Raw genomic sequence first — 24782 nt, forward strand, 5'->3', positions numbered from 1 at the left:
TCTAAATAATTAGTTCTTTAGAAGAAGTTTCCAATAATATATTATCTACCATTTATATCATTAGAATTTAGAGCTGATGATATTACTCCAGTTGCTCCATGTAAAATTTTACTTGTAGAGGCAATAAGCTTATGGCCAATTTGAAGAAATATAAAAAAATTCCCCGTAAAATAGGCATATGTTGTAGTGAAAAATAGTAATATAAAAGTAAGAAGAATAGGAGAAGATATTATGTAAGTAAATTCATCAAAACCAAGAATAATTAACAAGAGATAGATCCACCATGGAATATACTGTGGTTGAGATCCTGTAGATTGGAGTAGTTGAGCTTTTGCACATATATTTGCCATTTCCTCTATAGCCCTAGCTTCTAATTCAGGAATTTCTGAGGTATCAAGATCAAAAGATATATTTTCATCTGCTATTCTAGTATCAAGATTTTCTATTGAATTGAAAAATTTATCAATTTCAGGTTTCTTAATAATATCAAATATTAATATTGCATTTAACTTAGATTCAATATAGTATTGTTTAATTTTCTCAGAGTTTTCACCAATCCATTGTCTAGGTATACCATCCTTATCTAATTCAAACACCTTTTTAAACCTTTGTATTGCATAAAGATGAAAAAATTTAGATTGTTGTTCCAACAAAACTTTAAATTGAATTAGTAATTGTAAGGCTACTTCTTGATTAATCTTCAAATATTTATCAGCTTGGTTTGTATATTCATTTAAATTTGTAAATAATTCACCCCATTTTGATTGAAACTTTAAAACTAAAATATTATGAAGATCATTCATTGAAACTTTTGTTTTATCCCAGTATTGTGATGGAGTCATATTAGAATTTGTCATAATATATTCTGATACTAGTGGAGTGATTCCTTTAATAATATCCTTTAAGAGAATTTCAAAAAACTCTTGTATAGCTTTTTGATGTATTTTATGAGCATATAATTCAAGTGTTTCATTATATAGATCACGTTGGGATGAAATATTGTAATTCACAAGAATCTTATTTTCTTCAGAAGATTCCTTAATTAATATTATATCCGGAACACAACAATCAATAACCATATTTGTAATTTTAAATTGGTTAATCAGAGGTGAAAATTCAGTTGTCCATTCTAATAAAAATAAGTCAAATCTTTTCATTTTCTCCTGAATCCAAGAAGTCATGCTAAATTTGGATTCTTCAAGGGAATCAATATTATCTCCATCAGAATTAAGTAAATATCGTTCTTTTGCTGCTCGTTTCTCAATTAACTTTTGGAATTCATAAAATATTATCTGAGTTAAACATACTCCTATTTCTTGAGCTGTTTGTAAATAATATCTAGCTGCTACTTCAAAATATTTCTCTAAATTAGAATGAAGTATTCTAAATGTTAATGTTGCAAATTCCCTAGATGAAATCTTTCCTTTTTCCATTATGTTAGAATAACTTTGAATCTCTTCTTCACAATGTTTTGCAATATCACATTTCACATTTTCACAACGATATTGAGATAAAAGCTGCATTTGAGAAGGAATATTCAATTCTTCACATTCAACTATTACCTTCCAAATAGATTCACAATAGTATGCAAAACCATCATTTGGAATTCCTCTACTGTATTTACTTGGAAGAATTTCATTAAATAAGTCGTTACGGATCTTTCCAATAGCAATTTCAAAACCCTTGTTATCAATTGGATATGAAGGTATTCCATAAACCCTTATATCAAAAATATCACCTATAGAATTTAAGTTATAAGTATTATTTTCATGTTGGGTATTTAAGTTTAATTTATGATTTCTGTTTTCCTTCAATATATTATCCCATAATAATGAAATTATCTGATTAATTTTATTTTCTAGCATTTCTTGTTTATCTGAATAGCTCACATCTCTAATAGTAAATAGAAGAGTTGTTTTAGTCCTTTCAATTCTTCCGTTATCTTCGAATTTCAGATTAAACCATGCATTTATAATTACCTTAAGTAATCCAAAATTAGATGAGCTAAATGTTGTTAGATTCATTAATGGTATATTCAATATTAAACAATCTGATATTGCAAGAGAATAAAGTGCTGCTCTATGTTCAAATGTTAATCTATCTTCACCACGTTCCAAACTATCTGTACCTTCAACATCCCAAATTAAAAGTGGACTTTTACTATTAATAGAGTTATCAATTACCTTATAGTTACTACTTATCCATAATCCCTTCGTTGTTTGACAATATCCAGAATTAATCTTATCTAATACTTGGAAATTTGTACCAAATAATAAATTTAGTAATGTACTTTTACCAGTACTTTGACTTCCTAATATACTTACAACGTTATAATTAAAAACATTACTATTCTTCTTAAATTCTTCACAAATATTACTAAAGCTACCTATGAAATTAGAGTTGCAATCAATAATTTGTTCCATTAAAAATTAAGAAAAGTTCAATTTACTTCCCTATAGTTATTTTCCCTTCTTATTTTCTTTTTATCTTGTTAATGTAAACCCTCTAAGTATAATAAGCAGAATGCGCTATAAATCAAAGTTACCAGGTTATATTAAATGTCTATAAGTTAAATATAAGACAATAAGACATTCCATCGTTCAAATAATATATAAAACTAAGTTTCTATAACATAAAATTTGTTACTTTCAGTGGTTCTAATTATCTAATTATATTAACATTAGAAATTAGGGTTTCTTTAGAATTATTGTTATTTTCAATTATATACATTATATTAAATATCAACATAAATCTTATAATATATGTTAATAATTTTATCATGTTCTAATAAGTAAAGATATTATAATTAACAAAATTCTTAGGGTTTTATTTTATTATATAAAACCCTAATTCAGATCCAGATAAAGGCTTTATTAGCGCGAACCCTATAGGAGACTACCTTAGGGTTCTTTATATTCTAAAAAAGAATTTAGTAGAACGTGAAATTAAGTATATACAGTGTATATATATAGCATGAATCTGCATTTATGTACAGATCATCAACTTATTTTGAAGGTATGATCTTGGATTATATCATAATATATTATAAACAGTGAAAAATTAACTTAGGGCTTTTAAATATGAGCTTTCATTTAGATTCCTACTTCAATAGTAGATTTGATAAAGAATGCCCAGCCTGGAGAACAAATAGGATGCCTCTCAACAAATAGTGATGGTTTAGTAAGTTGAATTCAGTTCAGACTAAATATATTAGCAATATAAGCTTATGTAACTTTCTATTATAACATTTTGTTTAATATTATTTTTCTTTTTTCTTCTTTTTTTTTCTTTTTAACTATAGGAAGAATGGCAAATTAAGAATGTAAAGTTAACTGAAATAGGTGCTAGCTCAAATGGTAATGTTGATGATAAGTTTAATATAAATAGCAAAGCTTCAAGGAATACATCTCGCAATGGCTACTTATTTATGAATTGTATAGATGAATCAGGCGAAAAAATGATTATGTATCCATCTACTATATATCCTCTAAAAAGATCAGGTGGTATAGTAAATGAGGATATAAGAAAGAAAATAAAGGAAAATGCATTAAAGCAGAATTCAACTATTGAGGATACTAAAAGAATTGTTGGTGCAGTTTATGAATCATCATCACAACCATTTCTTTACTATAATCATAGATCATCTACAGATTATAATTCTAATATGGATGATCACAGAATAAATACAAGTACAACAATATCTACTAAAAAAAGACAATCATCAAGTTCTAATATAAATATTTCAGAATATAATATTGAATCACTAAAAGAACATATATTCAAGATATTTGAAGAAAAAGGTAGTGAAGGTGTATCAATAAAAGAAATTGAAGATAGGACACTCCAGCCAAAACAATTAGTTAAGAAGGTTGTAGAAGAAATTGCTTACCAAACAGCTAGAGGTGGAAGACGTCATATATGGTATCTTAAATCTCAATATACCACAAAATGACTTTAATAAATAGAAGGATTTTTATTGGAATATTATAATTGAGTACTTAGATACTGGATAAATTTAGAAGTGTATATTATCAAATTATGAGAGTAATATTGATATAAATAATTTTACAATTAATTTGATTTTGTTAAATGAGTATATAAACATTTTGGAAATTAGCTTAATATTATCCATAGTGATATACATTGGATAACAAAGTTATCTATGTTTATTATATATATTATATAGAAAAAATATAAATATAAAAAGACCTTTATTAAAGTGATAATAATTTAAAAGATGATTAATATAAATAAATTAAAATAGGTTAATGAAATTAGATATAATAATATAGATTATTTTTGAAATTCAAATATTATTGTGATTAGTAATATTTACTATGTTATAAGATATTAATACAAGTGTTAATACAATCTTTTTAGAGGATAGTACTCTTAAATAGCTACTAAATTTAAAGTCATACATATTTATATTGGATTTAGATTTGTATACAGTAATGGTGAGTAATATTGGGTATCTATATTATGTATTAAGTTTACACTAATACTATTATATAATAAGTTTTCAAATTATTTATTATCTCAAATAATATTAATATTTGTATTTGTATTGTATGATATTTATACATAAAATATTGCTTATGCTTATATAAAAACAAATAATCCTAAGTTCATTTTTATAAATATTTGAATTATTTAAATGATAATTTATTTTACAATTTGAATTATTGAATAAAAATTAAAAATACTTTAAATATTTGAACAAATATTAATACTTTAAGAAATTAAACATTAATATTGATATTTCACAGTAATATTAAATGATATATTTGTTCATTAATTAATGAATAGATCTTTTTTATATGTATAGGATCTAAGATATTAAATTATTTTATAATTAATCTAACTTGTAATTTCTATTTAAGTATTTGAATACTAAATTTTTATTAGTATAAAGTCATTAAACAATTTAATAATACCAATACATATTTTAATATATTATATTGAATTTTAATATTAAAAAAAACTACTTTAGTCATTTGTAGATGTATTTTGTAATGATTTCGATTAAGTAATAATTAAGTGTAATACAATAAGTAATAAATATATCAAGTCGTTATAAAGTATTAGGTATTTAATATAGATGAAAATATATAAAAATAAATTTTCTATATTGTTATAATCACTCAATACTTTTTAATTTATTATTTTTTAAAATACATCTTATAGGTTTCTATATTCAGATAGAAATAACTTCTTAATTAAGAGTCTTCATAATTTTAATTTTTTATTATATATTATAATATCTGATATATATTGTAATTAAGTAATATACTATAAAAGTTGTGAATTCTCAGATAGTATTTAATGTAAATTAGGATCTAAAAAATTTTTGCATGTTATTAATCCTTTTTAATATGCTATCTATTTATCCATTCTTGTATGATGCATTAGATTAATGTTACTCTAGTATCACCCATAAAAACATAAAATTAAAATTGCAATATGAACTATAGCTAAAACTAAGATATGGCGCTATATGCACTAATAGCATGTATGCTACAACATACGTGAAGATCTTCTCTATTATGTTATGGAAAGAGTTTTGCAAGCTCTATCAGAGTTTAAACAGATTTATTTGAATAATACATCTAATCATGACTTTAATTCTCCTAAATATCAGAATAATGAATCTATTTTAAATAAGGATAGTAAATCTGATATAGATAAAGAAATTCAAATAAACACACCTAGAAATCAATATAAAAAAGTGAAAGGGAATAAAGTCGAAGAATGTGGACAAAGTGTATTTTTATATTCAAATAGTGATGCATATGCAGGTGAATGGTTTAATTGCAAACGAAATGGTTGGGGTGTTTTACTTAAATATACAGGTCAAAGATTTGAAGGAATGTGGGTTAATGATGAGAGACATGGATATGGAATGCAGACTATTGGAAGTGCAATAAAATATATTGGACAATTTTCACATAATGATCGTCATGGAGTTGGTATTATATTCCATCACAGTGGTTTATTATATACAAGTGAATGGATGAATGGTGAACTTGTTAAACGTCGTTTATTATTTGATGGATGGAAAGATGAAATTAAAAGAATTCTTAGTATTCAAAGTGGTGAATCTATGAATTCTATAAATAATATAAATTGTAACTTTGGAGTTGGAAATAACTCAGTATTAGCTACATCTAGTTCGGTTAAGTCATTCTCAAGTTCAAGTAGTAGTCATTCAATAGGAGATACAGCTTTGGGTGGTCCTTTAGTTTTATGGGGTATTCCATTAACTGTATCACCATGTATGTTTCATGGACTTAACTGTGATAAGGATATACCTCCCCCTCTTGAAGAAGAATCCCCAGAGAAGGAAATATCAAATTGTTATGATGACTTAACTCCAATAGGTAATGATCCAACACTTAAATCACCAACATATTATTGTCCTAGTCATTCTGCAGAAATTTGCTTTGATTGGAATGTTCTTCAGGTTGCATATTTTGTGAGTTGTCTTGGATTACCAGAATATTGTTATATTTTTGTAAAACATGAGGTTGATGGTTTAACTTTACCAGATATACATATTGAAGATTTTGAAGATATGGGGATAAAAAACAAATGTCATGCAAAATATTTGAATTTGTCTTTTTCTTTATTATTAAAATTAAGATTAAGATGTATTCGTAGATTATCATTTTCACCTCAGAGGCTTATAGATGATGAATATTTGAAGACATTTGAGATTCCTGCAAACGAATTGAGATTACATTGCAGAATTGGGGAAGGTGGATATGGAAGAGTATATAGAGGTACTTGGATTACTAGAGGTATAACTGTTGCTGTTAAAGCCTTTAGAAAAAGAGATAAGGTTACATTAGCTCGCGAATTTTATTCAGAACTATCTGTTGTATCAAGATTACGACATCCAAATGTAACTTTGTTTCTTGGTGTTGTAATGTCACCATTATATTGTTTAGTTACAGAATTAGTACCTTGTGGTTCATTATTTGATTTACTACATATTAAGGGTATTTCAATGACATCTACTCATATTTTGAGGATAGCAAGAGAAATTTGTTGTGGTATGGCATATTTACATGAACATGGAGTGTTACATTGTGACTTGAAAAGCAGTAATGTTTTGCTTTCAAATAATTGTGATGTTAAAATTGGTGATTTTGGATTAGCTACATTAATGGAATCTCCCTTAGAAACTACAAAAATGCTAGGATGTATTGGTACACATCATTGGATGGCTCCTGAGGTATTAAGAGGAGAAGGATTTACTAAAGCAGCAGATGTATATAGTTTTGGTATGATACTTTGGGAGATGCTCACAAGGAAAATACCACATGAAGAACTATCTGTTACCCATATTATAGCAGCTGTTGGGTATGGTAATAGACGTCCTTTAATTCCTAATAATATACCAAATGCATTAAGGACAATTATACTTAAAACTTGGCATACAAATGTAGATCAGAGACCAAATTTTCAGCATCTTGCTAATATATTTGAACATTTATATCAAACTAGTATTTTGGATATTGAAGAGAATCTTTTAACTTTTTTTGGTCAGTAAAGTATAAGAAAAGTTTTTAAGTATTAAGCATTTATTTTAAATGATATTTATGTTTATAGTGTGAAATATGAAAAAAGTAATATTTTAAATATTACTTTAGTATTCATAAAATAATCTTTTTATTATTATTTCTACGTATATTTGTATAGTATCAATTTAGAAAAAAAAATTATTCTTTCCATTTTAAATTATATTCCTTCAAATTCCTTCCAAAAATCATCATTATTTAAGATAATATTCACTGAATTATTATTATTATTATTATTATTATTATTATTATTATTATTATTATTATTATTATTATTATTAATAGTATTAAATTTTAAATTAGCATCTATTGTACTTTTATTTTGTAATTTTATAGTATTTTTATTATTTATGCTTATATCAGGCTTTACAGATCTTGTTGAATTGTGAGCTACATTTAAATTAATAACCCTTTGAGATTTATCCCTTCTCGAATCTATATCTATCAAATTATTATTAAATAGATTAGATGAAATAGTTGTTACTGTAGTTCCTAATTTTATTGCTTCATTTGTCCCTGTATAATCAAATAAATAATCATCCCAACAGCTATCTGAATTCAAATTTTTTGAGTTATCTATATTACCTATATAATTAAATTGATTTTTACCAACTCCATTTGTTTTTTCTGTATTATTTTCAATAATTTTATCATGTAATTTTTCATTTGTTCCAGAATATTCAAATCCACAATAATTCTCTGTATTATCCAGTATTATATCCTTACTACCAGTATTATTATTATTAACAGCTTCTAAACTATTTATACCATTAAGTTCCGTAGTCTCATTTTTATTTTTAACATAATCACTTAAAATAAGAGCAATATGTTTAATTAAATCCGCTGTAATCTGCATTATTTCATAATTATCCTGAATAAATCCATATATAGATACATTAGGGAGAATAAGTTGAGTAATCACATTACAAGGATAATATATAACTGTTGAATTGAGGGCTTGTAATACAGCTTTTCTACATATTGGATAATTATCCTTTATTACTGTCAAGTAAACTTTATTAAGTATAGCCATATGATATTCTTGTGGTAATATACAAAGTAATTTAGCAAAACAAATAGCTGTATTACTTCGAACTATAACTTCTGGATCTTTAGCAAGTGTAAACATTGCATTCACTAATTTATTAACTGCAATTTGAATTTGATTTCCAGTACTAAAAGCATTAAATATCACAGCACTATTCTTCTTCCAACCTTCTTTTATTGAATCAATAAAATCTGAGGATTTACTTGATTTTAGTAACGTTGAGTTATCTTTAGATTCTGTCTCATTATTACATGATAAAAGCTTTGGAATAATATAAATCATACTTTGAAGTGTTGTCTCTCTAATTAGTTGCATAGTATCATGAAATCCCAATACAATTGGATCAATACAATTTATAAGAATATCAACTTCTATAAAATCGTAATAACTTGATATATTCTTAAGAATTGTATAGCGAATGGATCTATCATTCTGGGTTAATAAGTTATTTAAAGTTGATAAAAAAGGTTTTAGTAAAAATTCAGGACATTTCCTGTTATCAAATTCATTTAAAATTGAAATTATTATTGGAAAAATATTAGATGTATATTGTGGGAAAGTATCCAGTAATTTTGTTAATAATCTTTGACCAATAATAATATTTATAGATATATCTGTATTTGATCTAATACTCAATATAAGCTGTTGTAAATACTGAGAACAAAATGTAAGTCGTTCTGGATCTGTCTTTAATTGAAATTCATCTAAATGATTAAATAATTCAACAATAGGTGATGAGCGTGATATTAAAGCTATACCATCATTTAAAGATACTTCAATTCCAGTATTTATACTAGTTAAAAGCCCTCCTACCCAATCTTGAATCCATAATGGAAGTATATTCTTTTCTAATAATAATATATTATCTCTTGTATAAGGTAAATTCAAGATATTCTCTCTTAAACTAGGTTCATTATTTTTCAGTGATTTCATGAAATTGTCACTTTCATCTATATTTAATTCTTCATCTAGTTTTATATTTTGAGACACATCAAAATACCAATAAATAAGAGCTCCTAAAGACCACATATCTAAGCATTTAGGATTTCTTGTATTATTTGGAAATTTCCATCCCACTACATTATAAGCAATATTCCATTTCTTAATATCTTCAATATAGTTTGAAGAGATTTCATGTAAAGGTAAGCAATATTCAAAACCTCCTAATTTCCAGTATCCTTGTGAATTTATGTAAATATTTAATGGATTAATATTTCCATGTATTAATTTTGCATCATTATGTAAAAATTTTAAGCTTTTCATTATGTCATAAATACCAAAAGTGCAGTCTTTAGAAAACCATATATAATAAGGCTTTGAATTATTACTATCATCAGTCATTTTAAATTCAAATTTCCCAAATAAATACAATGAATATAAAGATATACATGGTTCTGTAACTATATAGTAATGATTATCAACTTCTATAGCATCATAAACTTTTATTATTGAAGGATGTATAAGACTTCTACACCTTTGAAACTGAGTTTTTACTAACCTTCTTATTGTATCTTTATCAAGAAATCTTAGAGATTCAAGATTTGTACTAGGTGATTTATCATATATGAAAATACTACATGGAGTATCTAATTTATTCTTTTTAAAACCTCTATAATGTACCCATAAGCTTGGAATATATTCTTCGATCTTTTCACCTATATTATAACCAAAATTAGATGGTAAGTCGTTGAAAAATTTAGAGATTAGGGACGAGAACATTGATTTCTCAACTTTTCATCGATTTAACAAAATTATTCAATCTCAAATACTCCTTCAAAGTCTAAAATATACTATACCCTTAAACTAGCTTATCTATATTATTTATAATATAAATAAATAGCTGAAATTATCCTCAAATAATTCATTTATAACGGTATTTGAAAATTAGTGGAACCAATTTGGGCGGCATTTTTTTTCATTTTTCTACTTTATTTTTCTACTTTTTTCTTGTTTTCCTTCTTCCTCTTCTTTTCCTTTTGTATTTGGTTATTAAGTATTACTAAATTTATTTCATCCATCTCATAGTTTATTTATATATTTAATTTGATTTATATACTGCAAGCTTCAACTTAACTGTGGTCTGGAAATATAGTAATAATGTCAATTTTTTGTATCTTAAGGTCTCTCTAATTATACTGGGAAAATTAACTTTAAAATTTTTTTAATAATTGTTATGATTTCAACCTTTGTAAATCGTATATTGGGGAATATACCAGATAATAGCGATACTAAAGATGATGAAGAGCATCCAGCATACTGTTTATCTTCATTAATAACTTTTTATAAGCCAAATAGGCTTAAAAGTGCTATATTTGATCATATACCAGGATATTTAGACTCATTAAGTATAGATTTATATACAGTTTCTAAATCTGGGAATTTCAAAGAATATATTTTATCAAATATACATAATAAAAAAAGACCTGCAAATTATCAAACTTTAGTTAAGAATGGAGAATCATTTTATAGTATAATATCTGCTACTACACAAGATAAGTGCAAAGTTTGTGGTTATTTAAATTGTTCATCTCTTGTAGTGGATTTTTCACGAAATGCAGATAATGGTGAAACTACTTATTTAATTTTTCAAGGAGAGCTGATTTTAAGGATCTATGATAGGAGTTTGGATATAAGCTTATACTGCTTAGTAAAAAGCATAAATGATGAAGATATTTTACGAGTTACTAATGAAGATGTTATATTAATTTTACCAGAGCCAATAGAACTATCGTATAATTTTACAATAAATTTTATTCTTTATTCTAGTATAGGTAGAACATGGTATATTGGTGATAATAACTTTAATTTAACTGATAAAAATATAAGTAATGACAAAAATATAAATACATTTTATGAATCTCAAGTTACTGAGGAAAACTTAGGAGATAAATTAGATAATATAAATAAGAGTGAGAAAAATATCACAAAACAATTTAAATTTTCAATATCTTGTATTCATAATGTAAGCATTTGTAATAAAGAAATAGAAGATATCACTAATAAGGAATCTTCTATAATTTTAAATTCTTCCTTAAATGTGAATAATGAAAATTCAGATATAGATATATCTCCAAATACATTTGATACTAGAACACCTAAACCAAATAAACCAGTTTCAAATGGACACACAACACCTTTGTCTAATAAATCTACAACAGCTTCTACAGTTTCTGTAATTCGTGGTAAAGCTCCTCCTTTACCAGCTCATATGAAATCTGGTTCTAAATCCAAAGTAACTTTAAAAAAATCGATGAAAATACCATCCTTAAATCGTAAAAATTTACCTCTTGGTCGTCGTATACATTGGAATCCCTTAAGTGATGAAGCTGCTCAGAAAAGTATTTTTCGTGAGATTTTGTATGCTCCATTAAATAATCAATCTCCCCCTGTTTCTCCCCAAATATCCCCATCATCTTCTCCAACTTTTAATACTCCATTATCAGTTACATCATTATCACCAATTTCAACTTTACCGGCTTTATCAGATTTTCATATTGCAAATACACTTGTAAATTTGGAAACATTAAGTAGAGTTTTTATAAAACCATCAACGAGTATATCTACATCACCAATTCCATCATCTCTTCCTAATTCATCTTCTGTTGAAGATATATCAGGCATAATAAGTGATGAAGTAAATAGTATGTCATTAAGACAAGAATTACCTTTACATTCTACTGATTCAAATTATTCAAGTAAAAATTCAAATATTTTAATTCCAGCACCTATTAAACAAATTCCTTTACAATCACTATCTCAAAAGAGAGCTCAGAATATTGCAATAGTATTGGCACGTTTATTAGTACCAATTGATTATATTATTGAAGTTTTGCAATCCTTTAAGATTTCTAATTTGACTTTAGATGATTATGAACGAATTGAACAAGTTCTACCAACTACTTTAGAAATAGAGAGATTGAAGAATAATAAAGAAGAATTGCATCCTCTGGAACAATTTTTACTCAGGTTCTCACATATTTCAAATCCTATGGCTCGATTAAGATTTCTGAAATTTGAACATATTTTAGATGCATCAGAATTTGATATACAAAAAAATCTCAACACTTTGTTTCTTGCCTCTCAACAAATGAGGAATTCAAACAAACTTAAATTTATATTAAAGGCAGTATTACTATGGGGAAACTATGTAAATCATGGTATTAGCTTTGAAACTTTAACATCAACATCATCCTTTGCACATGCTGCAAATACAGGTTCTATTAATTGGTCTTTATTAGAAACTAAGGGATTTTCACTTGTATCTCTTTTACGTCTAGCTGAATTCAAAACTGTTATTGATCCTTCATTAACATCTTTGCATTTTCTAGTGGCAAATTTAACTATAGCAACTCCACAATTAAATTTACATTTACTTGTTAATGATATGCCAGCCGTATCCCAAGCTTCAAAAATATCAGTTGATATGTTGTACAATAATATTAGTGATATGAAAAAAGAATTAGCAATTTTAAAAACTGAAAAAAATTATTTTGCAAATGATAGAGTGGATTATTTGTTTGATTCTTACTCGAGGCGTTTAGATGCTTTAGTTGAAGGATACAATCGTATTGTTGAAAAAGTTACCGATACAGCAATTTATTTTGGTCAAAATATCTCTTCAACAGATAAAAATTTAGCAATCCAACCATTATTTGAAACATTAAATACTTTTATAGTTCAATTTACATCATGTTGTAAAGAAGTTAAGGAAAAACCTCAGAAATTTGCTTCTTTGTTAGTAGACCCAACAATGGTATTTCCTAATAATAATAATATATCAGTGAGTAATTATCCATTTAATGGAACTGATATAAATTCAACAAATCTAATAAGTTCTAATTCAAATAGTAATGAAAACGTACCTAAGAAATCGAGAAATCAAGCTTGTAAATGGAGTGCATGTAGACATCCCACACTTATAAGAAATCGTTCAAGTAGTTTTAGGAGTGAAAAATCACAATATGAAGATGACTCAGGAAATAATAATTATTCCGAAAATAAAAATAATATAAAATCTTATATTGCATTTAAAGAACAATTTAAGAATGAAATAAGTAAAAATAATATGGGTAAATTAGGTTTAGAGTCACCACTAAACCATCCTTGTAATAAATTTAATATTATTGCAAAAAGTGAAGATAATATTAGAATTTCACAGAAAATCGAATCTTCTTATTTAAGTAAATCTACTGATTTATCTGATATTTCATATAATCCCAAAAAATCTCAAGATAGATACTTAAAAATAATACATACAGAAAGAAATAAAAGTAAAGCTAATTTACCTTTAAGACACCCACTACCTAAGCTTCCTACTTTAGTAACTCCAGGTTTTCGTGAATCTTAGATATTTTAAGTTAGAAATTCAGAAATTTATATTTCATCTTAGGCTTTATAGTGTCTTATATTACATGCATGCAAAGTAAAAGTGCATTTGCGGTACTAGTTAGGCGCTAATGTATTTTGTATTAACTATACTATCAGATTGTAATTTGTTTAGAACCTTTAATATTTGAAATGAACAATTATCATCAAGAAAGAAGTAGAATCATTCAACAGCATAGGGAGGAAGTCAGAGCTTTAGAAAAAGAGATAAAAAATAAGAAAGGAATATTAAAACAGCAATATCAAAAGAATTTAGAAGCTGTGTTGAAAAGACAAGAGGAAGAATTACAGAAATTTGAGGCTAAATACAATTATAAAACCACAAAAATTAAACCATCATCTAGAAGTACAGTGTGTGATACAAATATAAAGCCAATTACCTTACATGAAGAGAAACAATGGAGTAGTTTAAGTAAAACTGAACTTGAATCTGAATGTCGACTAAGAGGATTAAATTCAAAAGGTAGCCGTGAAGATTTAGTTACTCGCTTATATATCTTTACTACAGATCAGAAATCTAAAGCAAATAAGAATTCAGATAATAGTAATATGGAAATTATATCAAATAATAATATAAAGAATGACAATATATCAACTCAATATACTACTTTTACTGCACCCCCAAATATTAACTTTTCAGATGCAGGTGGAACTGGAAAAAGGAAAGGTAAATTTACTAAACGTAAGGTTGATCATAGAAAACAGGGACAACATAAACAAGATTCATGGGCAGCTTTTTGTGCTAGAAATAGTATTCCTCGTAAGACAAATAAGGAGCTTGATAGTGAAAGTGAAGATCAAAATAATGAAAGCTCAGAAGAGAATAACTCAGAATCTAATTCAGATCATATAATTATAGATGAAGAAGAAAGGGCTCGTCAGAGAAAGAGAGAGGCTGTAATGGCTAAAGCTTTAGAGAAGATATTAACAAATATAAGTAGTTGTACTGATGATGGTATCACAATGGATGACTTGATGGATCAGTTGGCTAAGTTAAATATCCGTAACTTTAGACCTGAATTATTAGGCTATAAAACGTCTGAAGATTGGATAGTAGCTCAGCCTAAGAAGTTATTAGTGTATGATATTAAGAATAAAAGAATTTACCCACCAGGTTTTAACTTGGAAAGTGATGAGGGTAGTAAACATTTAGATGATGATTTTATTTAGATTATTACTGATTCTCATTATAATATTTTCTAAGTGAAATTTTAGATTTCCAACTTCTAGATCTGTAATCTATATGTTTGACACATTAAAACTGTTTTTTTTTTTTTCCTCAAAAGAAAAAAAAAGAAATAGGCGGTAAAGCATGCAGCCCACTTTTTTTATGTATTTTTAGGCTGTTACCTCTTTTTTTTTTTTTATTACTATTCTAAATGTTCTTGTCAGCTTTAGACAAGTTAAAAGAGCAGCAAAGGTTGCCATTAAAATATAATGAGCAAATTAAATGTATTGAAAAAGATCCTAATGATATAGAAATTCCAAAATCAAGAATTTACTCTTTACATGAACTTTTGGATGCAGCAGCCTTACGTGGTGATAAACAGGAGGACCCTAAAAAGTCTAAAATAAGGAGAGCTACATCTAGATATATTTCACCTAAGTATAATGAATCTGAACCTTCTACCTGTAGTACTCCAACTGTAGGCTTAATTCGTATATGCAGAAATACAGTAGTAACAAATTCATCAAATGATGATAATAATAAACAAATACTTGAAAATAGGGAAACTAAAGTTATCTTAAATACAGATAGCTGTAAATCAAAAATTGCAAGCTCTAAAATAAAAACTGATAAATGCGAAAGTAAATATTACAATTTCAGAAACAGTAGTAAATCCTTGAAAAAAGCAAAGGAAGTACTAGAAAATGTAATAAATGAGGGTGAAATAGGATTAAATGACAAAACTTCTTCTGAATATTGTGAAGGTACTATTGAAGATAAACTGACAAGAAATGTTAGATCTTCAAAAATAAAAAAATCATCTATTAAATCCGATTATCAAAAAGTGAAGAATAAGGATCAGCTACTAAAGAAAAAATATAAGGATATTTCTGAATCCAGTTTCTTTTGTAATATGGTAATAAGTCCAGATTCATCTAATAGAAATAGCAAAAGCTGCTATACACTAGATGAATATAATGAAAATTTTATAATTTCAAGCCCAGATAAACTTGAAATTTTATATTCCATGAGTACAGGACTAACTCCATTAAATAATAAAAATAAATCTGCGAGTAAAATCAATAAAAAAAGAACAAGTAAAAAGAAAAATAGAGAGAGTGATGGTAATAGTGATAAAAATATATTTTGTAATCCAAATATTTCAGATAAGACTAATTCAGATAATCTAAATCACTCTTATAGTGAAGAGATAGACAAAGGTATAATTAGTGATATATTATGTAATTTGACAAATTATTCGAAAATTACAAAGGGAGAGATTATAAAACAAAATAATTTTATATTGCAATTAAATAAAAAATTATCAAACAAAAATAAAAAAATTGAGTCTTGTAATACAAATATTAAAAGTGGTAAAAATAAAAATACCTCGAATTTGGAATTACAAAGTGTTTTAAATAATATATTAACAAATGAATCTTTAAAAATAAAACAAATAGAAGATAAGGAATATAAGCATGAACTTTTATGGGCTTTAAATGAAGATGCTAAACTTTTAAGTATTGATGAAAAGGAAACTCTTTATCAAGAATATATTGTGACTGATGATTATAAAGAATCTGAAGACTTAGGAGATATTGAAATAATCAATGAGTAAATTGAGATCAAGAGTATATGATATAGACGAATAATTAAAAATAAAAATTGTTTAATAAACAATCTCAAGTAATATTAGATATCTGAAAATATAATGATTATCCTAACAGGTAATTTTATAATGGTCAATCATTTAAATTATATTCTTTTTAGTTACAGGCTTCGTTTAAGTATTTTAAGTTTATATATACATAATAGTACTACTAGTATATTCTTAAGCTTAATCAATATTATGGTGTATTCTTTATGTATTTAGTAATCAAATATAAAATTAAGTGGAATTCATTAATTGTCACTTTTTTTTAAAAAAAAAAAAAGTAATAAAAAATCATCTATTTGTGACTTTAAAGTTTCTGATAAATTGAAATATAATAAAACAAGAATATTATAAATGAGAAATCTTATCATTCTATAATTAATTTTTTATTAAATAAAGCAAATAAATTAATGAAAATAAGTACGGTGTTTGTGTTTAAATATAACTACAATTATTTTATGAAAACTATATAAGGATCTAAATAAATCTAGACATACTGCTATTAATAATTTGTTAATATAGTAAATGAATCATTAAGATTTCATAATATTAAATATAATATTAACTAATATATTCATCCTATACAGCAGATGTAATCATATTAGTTGATCCTTCTTTATTATTATTTGATCCAAGTGTAATAGGACCATCTGCATTTGATACAGTACCTCTATTACTTGATAGTCTAAACCCTTCGCCTCCAAATGGCACAAAACCTCTAGAAACTTCATTGTTATTAGTTTGTCTGTCGGTTCCAGACATTTCAACAGATGCTTCATTATTTATATGCCCAGATATTCCAGATCCAAATATATAGGGTCCAGTTGTACCTGTTAATAAAGGTGAGCATAACATTAGTTCTTTAAATAATAACCATGATACTCTAGTACAAAATGCTAATACTATAACGTTTACAGCAAATAAACTACATGCTGCTATACTTATAGCTGATTTAACTATAGATACAGAAACTGCAAAATATACAGCACAAAATAAAGTGCCTAGAGCTGTAATAAATATGTAGATTTGCAATATTGGTGGTCTATAAGCGTTTGAATCTTTAATAGCTATATATGCTAATATAATAGAGAAGACTTGAAGTAGGACCCATACAGTTCCACCTGTGGGTACCAATATAAATAAAACTAATAATGTTACAAACTCCAGAATTAACAGGAATTTCAGCTGGCGTGCAAATTTTCGACATTTATTTGAGGGAGATACTGAATAAAATCCTGCTGAGCTTAAGGAACACATTTTTCATATTCCCTTGCATAAAATATATCCAAGTTATTTTTTGATATATCTAATTCTTATTTATAACCAATTTATAATAAAAAAAACTAACAAATAAATTATCCAAAGCCTCTGTTTTCTATAAAAAAAAAAAAAAAAAAAGGAAATTGAATTACAAATTTACGAAGAGCCTGAAAAGTTCCTGAAAAAATAAGAACCCGCCATTTTTTTCTTTTTTTAACTTTGATTATTCTTTTTCTTACTTTTTTTAGAAAATCACACTATAATATATATAGAAGTAAAAATTTATATAATATATGTACTTGTATATCTTTTTTTTTAAATCTTTAACTTAAATAATCGAATATTTATAGAAATAAGAAGGAAATAAATAAATAAACACAAGATAATTATATTCTATAGAATTATTATAATCTCCTCCACTTTTCTATTAGGATTTTGGTTAAACTGGCATTGTATTGTATATATATATATATATATATATGGGTACATACAATTATGTAGATATATTTAAGTACGAACCTATATTTAAAATAAGTAGAAGTCCAATACTTAGGATTATCATGATATTAGTAATTAAATTAATATGAAATAGTGATTTGATTAAAGTCTTCTAAACTTCCATTACACCTTTTATCTTGTGATCTTTACGATCAATATAAGCGACTAATTGATTTGTTACTTCACTATTTGTAGCAAATAATGGTTGCTCAATACTTAATGAATCTGTTTCAAGTGATTGATCACTATTTTGTTCTTGTGAAAATTCGTATTGTTGAATTTGTGGTTTAAATTGATTTCTATTTTTATTATATTCACCATAGGTAGGTAAACCATATCTATCCAATTGACTACTTAATGTTTGAGTTGATGTAAAAGTCTGTATAGTACTTGTATTAGATATATAAAAATCTGATTCATTATATCCTGTTTGTATAATTGTCTCATTAAGCAATTTTTGTGAAGATTTAGATAATTTATTTAAGTTATCTTTAGTAATAACATATTGTCCAAATACTTGAGGTATACCCTGCCATCTTAAGAAATAATAATATACTGTAGCAATAACATAATCCATCTCGTTCCATTTTCTTGAATTATATTTAATATTAACTAAATCACAATATCTACACTTTTCAACTGAATGAACCCATGTTTTAAGTGGTGAGCGTTTCCAAAGAGAGTCAGGATATTGCTTCCAAGAGGCCCTTGTCATATATTTTTTTTTCCTATTATTATCACTAATTGTTTCATTATTAAAATCAAAAAGTCTAAATAATTTTTGTTTTAAACTCCTAAACCATTTTTTAATCCTTCTTTCTTTATAATTTGAGCGTTCAATAGCTCCAACTTGATATTGTAGTTGCCTTTCATATAACACTACTGAAAGTCCAAATAAACCCTCTGGTGAAAGAAGTAAATTTGGTGATAATTTATTTAAAGTATCAGAAGGAAGTTCATAACGTTGTAGCTCTATATATTCATATATATTAGCTAAATATTCAAGAGATGTAGGATTTGAGTCACTTTTAAAAGGTTTTATTGAATTATCCTCTTGTAAGTTTTGGTTTATTGTATTAGTAGATGAATATTTCCATGGTGGTTCATAATAAATTACTCTTGTATTTGTGAGTGATTTACATCTCTCTCCAAAAAAACATCTTCCTTGAAAATAATCTGAAAGTAGTTGCTTAGTATTAATATTTGGACAATAATAATGTCTTTGTATATAATTTAAAGAATTTTTCCCACTATAACCTTTACGTTTATTTCTTAGTTCAATATATTTCCGGATGACTGCAAGTGGGAATAAATCATATATTGCAACATTATTTAAGGGAATTTGTAAGATTTTCGAATTTTTTCGTACAATCCAAGCTCTAATTTGAGATGTTGTAACAATTGGATGTTGATAAGAGTACATAGGACCCCATGGAAATACTGGTTGTAGTTCAACTGGTTTAGGTTGCCCATTTATATTACGTGCACTAGTTAGTGCAAAGAAATATAGCATAATAGATGCCATTGTAATGGTTTCTCCATCTACTCCAGTTAAATTTATAGTTGCATAACTTGGAATTCCTTTAGAATAAGAAGGATCTTCTGGATTTAAAGGGAAATATAAACTAGATAGAATCTGAGGTACTGAACCACGTTCACGTTTAGACATCATTAAATATATATTTTCACCTGTAGTTACTGCTATTGTACCACCAGATAAAATTGCTCCACTTGTTATTAAACCAATATCTAATGAACATAAAGAACTACAGTTTATAAATTTTATAGAATATATTATAATAAACAACAATACCAATTTAATTTGAATAAATAGCAGCATAATGTATTTGCAAGTAATGTAAATTAGGTGTTTAAATTATTTTTTTTTGTATTATTGCTACAAAATAATGACTTTTTACACTCGGAAAAAGTGCTTTGAAACCGGCATGTCAAGAAAGAGTCAGTTGAGTCTTAGCTAAAGACAATTCAGTCACTCGAAATATTATCGTAATGAATTGTTTAATAAATCCAATATAATAAAATTTGGATGAACTTGATTCTATTATAAGATTATTTTAATTTTTTTTTTAGGCTACTGTTAATAATAATACTTTTTCTATTAAATCTAAAATAAAATATCTGAAATATATTATTGATTACCTTTCTCTAGTAGTTATATTAAAGTTAATATAAATAAAGTATTAAGTTTTATGGAGTTAGTTATAATATAATGAAAATAAAATATAAAGTTAAATACTACAGTTATTTAAATATTGGAATAGAATTAATTGTTTTAATATAAAATATTTTATATTTTATAGATTCTTTAAATTTTTAACTTCGACAGACAGTATAACATTTACATAATAATCCATATTATCATTTATATTTTCATTAATTGAATATTTTACAAAATTGTTATCAACAAATTTATATTATTTAGATATAGAAATTAAAAGAAAAAAAAAAAGGTGAAAATTTTAACTTTTAAAATTAGAATTCTATTTTATATTCTATAAATGATTACATTTAAGAAAAAAAAAGTCATATCTTAAGATATATATTTTCTTTAGCATATATTTATATTCATAATTTTAAGTTACTAGTATTATGGAATTCCTTTGGATTCTCTTCAATTAACTATAATTGGTGATCTAATATTTAACTAATTAATTTTTTGACTTTTTTTCTCATTTTTATCTTCATTCTCTTTTTTTTCTTTGTTTAATTTTCTTGAAATATTTATTTTTGTTAATATTGGATCACCACTTTTTCTAAATAACTTTTTAATTGTTGAAATTTCATTTTGATATTGACCATATAATGTCGGAATACCAAGATTCTTTGAATAGAAATAAAATATTGAACCAATGAAAAAATCGTAAAATCCCCAATTTGAACAGTCATATTTTAATTGTCTAATTTCATCTACATGCACATGAGATGTAACTCTTTTAAATGATGAAATTGGAGATTCTTTCCACTTTTTATCTGATATTAGTTTCCAAGGAGCTATTTTAGTACGATTTTTACCTTTTGATAAAGAAGCAATATCAGTAGCAGATAAATATACAGATAAAGCCTTATCTAACCTTCTTCTAAATTTCGATATATCAAGGTCCACTGCTTCAATAATACCAATATCAAATTTCCTTTCACGTGCAAATAAAACTAATGCAAGTGATAAACAAAAAAATTTACGCGTAACTCGGAATATACTAACATCAATATCTTCTTTCTTTACACGTGTATATAAAGAATTGTATATGTTATGAAGTTCTTCTAGAGATGATAAATTTGATTTCTTCCATGAAGCTATATAATAATGAACATGCTCATCAGTAGAGCTTATTGGAATTACTCTATTAAATAAATTTGGAGAATAATGACTATCTGGTATAAAATCTATTAATGAAGTACTATTAAATATATATTTGGTCTTAGTTGCATTTATACCAGGATCAATATGTGAATATAATTTAGTAACTGTATCAAATGCACCATCTTCAAAATTAAGTACATCTTTTTCTTTTTTATTAATCATAAGTAGAATAGCTAATGGATATAGATTCCATTTTTCTACATTATCTAAATTTATGATTAATTGTGCACCATCTAGAGATATTAAGTAATTTCTAATTATTTCTAAACTTGCATATGGATCTTTTAAATTTATATTTCCCCATGCATGATGTAAAATATTTTTCTTAGGCTTAAGTAATCCATAAATATCATTCCTACATGAAATATCAAATATATATAGGAGTGCTGCAGCAATTGTATAACTTTCCCCATCCCATTTATCAGTAGAAATAGTAAAAAGTTCTCTACTTCCATCTTCAACTACAGGACATATTCTACTTGATAAAATTTCACCCAAAGTACCACGATCCATTCGGGTTAACATTAATTGAAAAGTTCTACCACCAACTAAAGCTGCAGATACTGATACACTAACAGAAGTAAGTGGAATTCCGTTAACCAAGGTAAAGTGGTATAATAACTGAAATAATAACCAAATAAAATTTATTTTTCTCAAAATACTTGATGAAGAAAAGTACATGTTTACATTCCAAATAAGTATTCTATTTAAAATATTCTGACAGGTACATCAGGATTACTAATGTAAGTATCGAATATCTACATGTTTATTAAGAGAGATAGTAGACATGTATCTGTAGATCTTATTTAAAAAGTACAGTTAATAAAAAAACACTTAGTTATCTCTATTATATTAAGTGTAACAATGTTTTAATGTACACTTTATATAATTAAACCAACTTATGAGTTACTATTACATATTTATGTACTTTAGAAATAATCTTAAAATTATGTTCATAATAAAAAAAAAAAGTTAATTGAATGTAAAACAAAAAAGAATGTAATAATTTGTTCTATAAATACTTAAACAGAACATATACCATTTTCACAAAAAGAAAATTTTACTTGAAATATTAAAATTACAATTAAAACTACTATAAACGATCCCAGATCTAATATAATTTACTCATGGAGAGTAAAAATATAAAACTTTGATATTACAAAGAAATACAATAATTTCAAAAGTAATATTCAGATATCTGAAAATTATAAAATCAATAATACTAAGTATTAATCTGAATTACGTTTATGAGCATTATGAAATGTTTCTAAATTCAAGGCACCTTTTTCAAATAAAAGATTTGTACGACTAACTTTATTGATATATTGACCATAGAGAGTTGGTACTCCAAGAGATATAACTAAAAAATTCAAAATTGTGGCAATAATATAATCAAACTGATTCCATTCCATAGAGTTGTACTTAACTTCCCTAAGTACTTCTAAGTGAGTAGTAAAAACTAGAAGTTCAAAAGTTGTTGCTGGAGTTGTTTTCCATTGAATCTCAGGTATTCTTTTCCATGGTGCTAATTTTGTTTTATTTTTTCTATGAGCCAAACTAAATAAATCAGATATATATAGGACACCATTTACAAATTTACGCATAACCCTACTAAAAAGGTTAGTTTTGTAATTTATTAACTCAATATAGTGATTATCATATTGTCTCTCTCTAAGATATAAAATTAATGCAAGTGATAAGGCAGTAATATTTTGGTTAATATTAATATTGGATAATTTTTCATTTAATGAATCAGTTTGCATATTTTTAACAAAATTATAGATAACCTTAAGTTCTTCAGTTGATTTTCTTATACCAGATACCCATGGTACTGAAATATATGTAACTTTGCGGTTTCTTCTAGATTTACATACATAAGTATATTTTCCAAAGCAGAAACTCCTTCTAACTTTAAAATCACTTATACATGATGACATTTTAATTGGTTCCATTTCCACTTTATTCAAATTATAAGGTGAATCATTTGAATCCCCCAACTGTGATATTAAATTATCTGATAGTACATTAGATAAATTGGTTATATTTGATTCTGTATCCTGTAAATTTTTCTTTGGAATGTCTTTTTTTTCAGCAATATTACCAATAATACTTTTTTTCTTTTGATATTGTACAAATTTTCTTAAAACAGCTAATGGATACATTTCCCATAAATCTATATTACGTAAAGGTATAATTAAATGTGTACCATTTAATGAGATGATATATTTCTCAATTTGAGCTATAGATATCAAAGGATCTTGTTTGATATCTACTTTTCCCCATGGAAAAGTAGGTAATGTATCTTCTTTTTTTGGTATATCACTCAGATTTATTCTATATGTATTTGATATAGAATAATAATATAACAAACTAGAAGATAGCATAATGGTATTACCTTCCCATCCTTTTGTAGAAATTGAAAATATATATTCCCCGGATTGATCCTTAATTACTGGAAGATAAATACTTGCGAGAAGTCTGCTTAAATCTCCACGTCTGGATTGGGACAGCATATAAATTACACTTGCTGTACCAGATGCTGTTGTATATAAAGTAAGAGATGTACTAATCGTTGGAGATGCAACTGCACTATAGAATCCATATGTACAATTTATAAAAAATAAAAGAGCTAATAGATGAAGAGATAATATTTGCATTTTGGAAGACTTATTTCCTCTTTAATAAATAATTATTGATTTATATTCGGTACCTGATGCTTGAATAATTCTAAGTATCCTATACAAAAAATTTATTTTAAGACTCATCTTGGCGCTGCAATTACGTCTTAGAATTCGCCAGAGTCT

General features: G+C 25.8%; 11 protein-coding genes across 11 annotated transcripts; 5 read left to right on the forward strand and 6 right to left on the reverse strand.

Moving 5' to 3' along the window:
* Positions 1–41: 41 nt before the first annotated feature.
* Positions 42–2423, reverse strand: cand_023180 (uncharacterized protein; the record flags this gene model as incomplete). Its single annotated transcript, XM_067212548.1, has 1 exon — positions 42–2423. The coding sequence occupies one exon, from the start codon at positions 2421–2423 to the stop codon at positions 42–44; it is 2382 nt and encodes a 793-aa protein (XP_067068821.1).
* Positions 2424–2973: 550 nt separating this feature from the next.
* cand_023190 (uncharacterized protein) lies at positions 2974–3952 on the forward strand (the record flags this gene model as incomplete). The annotated part of the gene is made up of 3 exons (XM_067212549.1): positions 2974–3015; positions 3097–3180; positions 3302–3952. 3 exons carry the CDS (start codon positions 2974–2976, stop codon positions 3950–3952), a joined length of 777 nt encoding a protein of 258 aa, XP_067068822.1.
* A 1599-nt stretch (positions 3953–5551) lies between these two features.
* cand_023200 (protein kinase domain-containing protein) lies at positions 5552–7555 on the forward strand (the record flags this gene model as incomplete). Its single annotated transcript, XM_067212550.1, has 1 exon — positions 5552–7555. One exon carries the CDS (start codon positions 5552–5554, stop codon positions 7553–7555), a length of 2004 nt encoding a protein of 667 aa, XP_067068823.1.
* A 188-nt stretch (positions 7556–7743) lies between these two features.
* On the reverse strand, positions 7744–10350 carry cand_023210 (HEAT repeat family protein; the record flags this gene model as incomplete). Its single annotated transcript, XM_067212551.1, has 1 exon — positions 7744–10350. The coding sequence occupies one exon, from the start codon at positions 10348–10350 to the stop codon at positions 7744–7746; it is 2607 nt and encodes an 868-aa protein (XP_067068824.1).
* Positions 10351–10804: 454 nt separating this feature from the next.
* cand_023220 (formin-like family protein) lies at positions 10805–13978 on the forward strand (the record flags this gene model as incomplete). The annotated part of the gene is made up of 1 exon (XM_067212552.1): positions 10805–13978. The coding sequence occupies one exon, from the start codon at positions 10805–10807 to the stop codon at positions 13976–13978; it is 3174 nt and encodes a 1057-aa protein (XP_067068825.1).
* Positions 13979–14148: 170 nt separating this feature from the next.
* cand_023230 (uncharacterized protein) lies at positions 14149–15186 on the forward strand (the record flags this gene model as incomplete). The annotated part of the gene is made up of 1 exon (XM_067212553.1): positions 14149–15186. The coding sequence occupies one exon, from the start codon at positions 14149–14151 to the stop codon at positions 15184–15186; it is 1038 nt and encodes a 345-aa protein (XP_067068826.1).
* Positions 15187–15395: 209 nt separating this feature from the next.
* Positions 15396–16802, forward strand: cand_023240 (uncharacterized protein; the record flags this gene model as incomplete). Its single annotated transcript, XM_067212554.1, has 1 exon — positions 15396–16802. One exon carries the CDS (start codon positions 15396–15398, stop codon positions 16800–16802), a length of 1407 nt encoding a protein of 468 aa, XP_067068827.1.
* Positions 16803–17417: 615 nt separating this feature from the next.
* On the reverse strand, positions 17418–18095 carry cand_023250 (uncharacterized protein; the record flags this gene model as incomplete). The annotated part of the gene is made up of 1 exon (XM_067212555.1): positions 17418–18095. The coding sequence occupies one exon, from the start codon at positions 18093–18095 to the stop codon at positions 17418–17420; it is 678 nt and encodes a 225-aa protein (XP_067068828.1).
* A 613-nt stretch (positions 18096–18708) lies between these two features.
* Positions 18709–20436, reverse strand: cand_023260 (uncharacterized protein; the record flags this gene model as incomplete). The annotated part of the gene is made up of 1 exon (XM_067212556.1): positions 18709–20436. The coding sequence occupies one exon, from the start codon at positions 20434–20436 to the stop codon at positions 18709–18711; it is 1728 nt and encodes a 575-aa protein (XP_067068829.1).
* Positions 20437–21261: 825 nt separating this feature from the next.
* On the reverse strand, positions 21262–22659 carry cand_023270 (uncharacterized protein; the record flags this gene model as incomplete). Its single annotated transcript, XM_067212557.1, has 1 exon — positions 21262–22659. One exon carries the CDS (start codon positions 22657–22659, stop codon positions 21262–21264), a length of 1398 nt encoding a protein of 465 aa, XP_067068830.1.
* A 548-nt stretch (positions 22660–23207) lies between these two features.
* On the reverse strand, positions 23208–24635 carry cand_023280 (uncharacterized protein; the record flags this gene model as incomplete). Its single annotated transcript, XM_067212558.1, has 1 exon — positions 23208–24635. One exon carries the CDS (start codon positions 24633–24635, stop codon positions 23208–23210), a length of 1428 nt encoding a protein of 475 aa, XP_067068831.1.
* Between the last annotated feature and the right edge of the window lie 147 nt (positions 24636–24782).

Source organism: Cryptosporidium andersoni, assembly GCF_001865355.1.
Source record: "Cryptosporidium andersoni isolate 30847 chromosome Unknown contig_17, whole genome shotgun sequence".
In the NCBI taxonomy this organism is placed as follows: Eukaryota; Apicomplexa; class Conoidasida; order Eucoccidiorida; family Cryptosporidiidae; genus Cryptosporidium; species Cryptosporidium andersoni.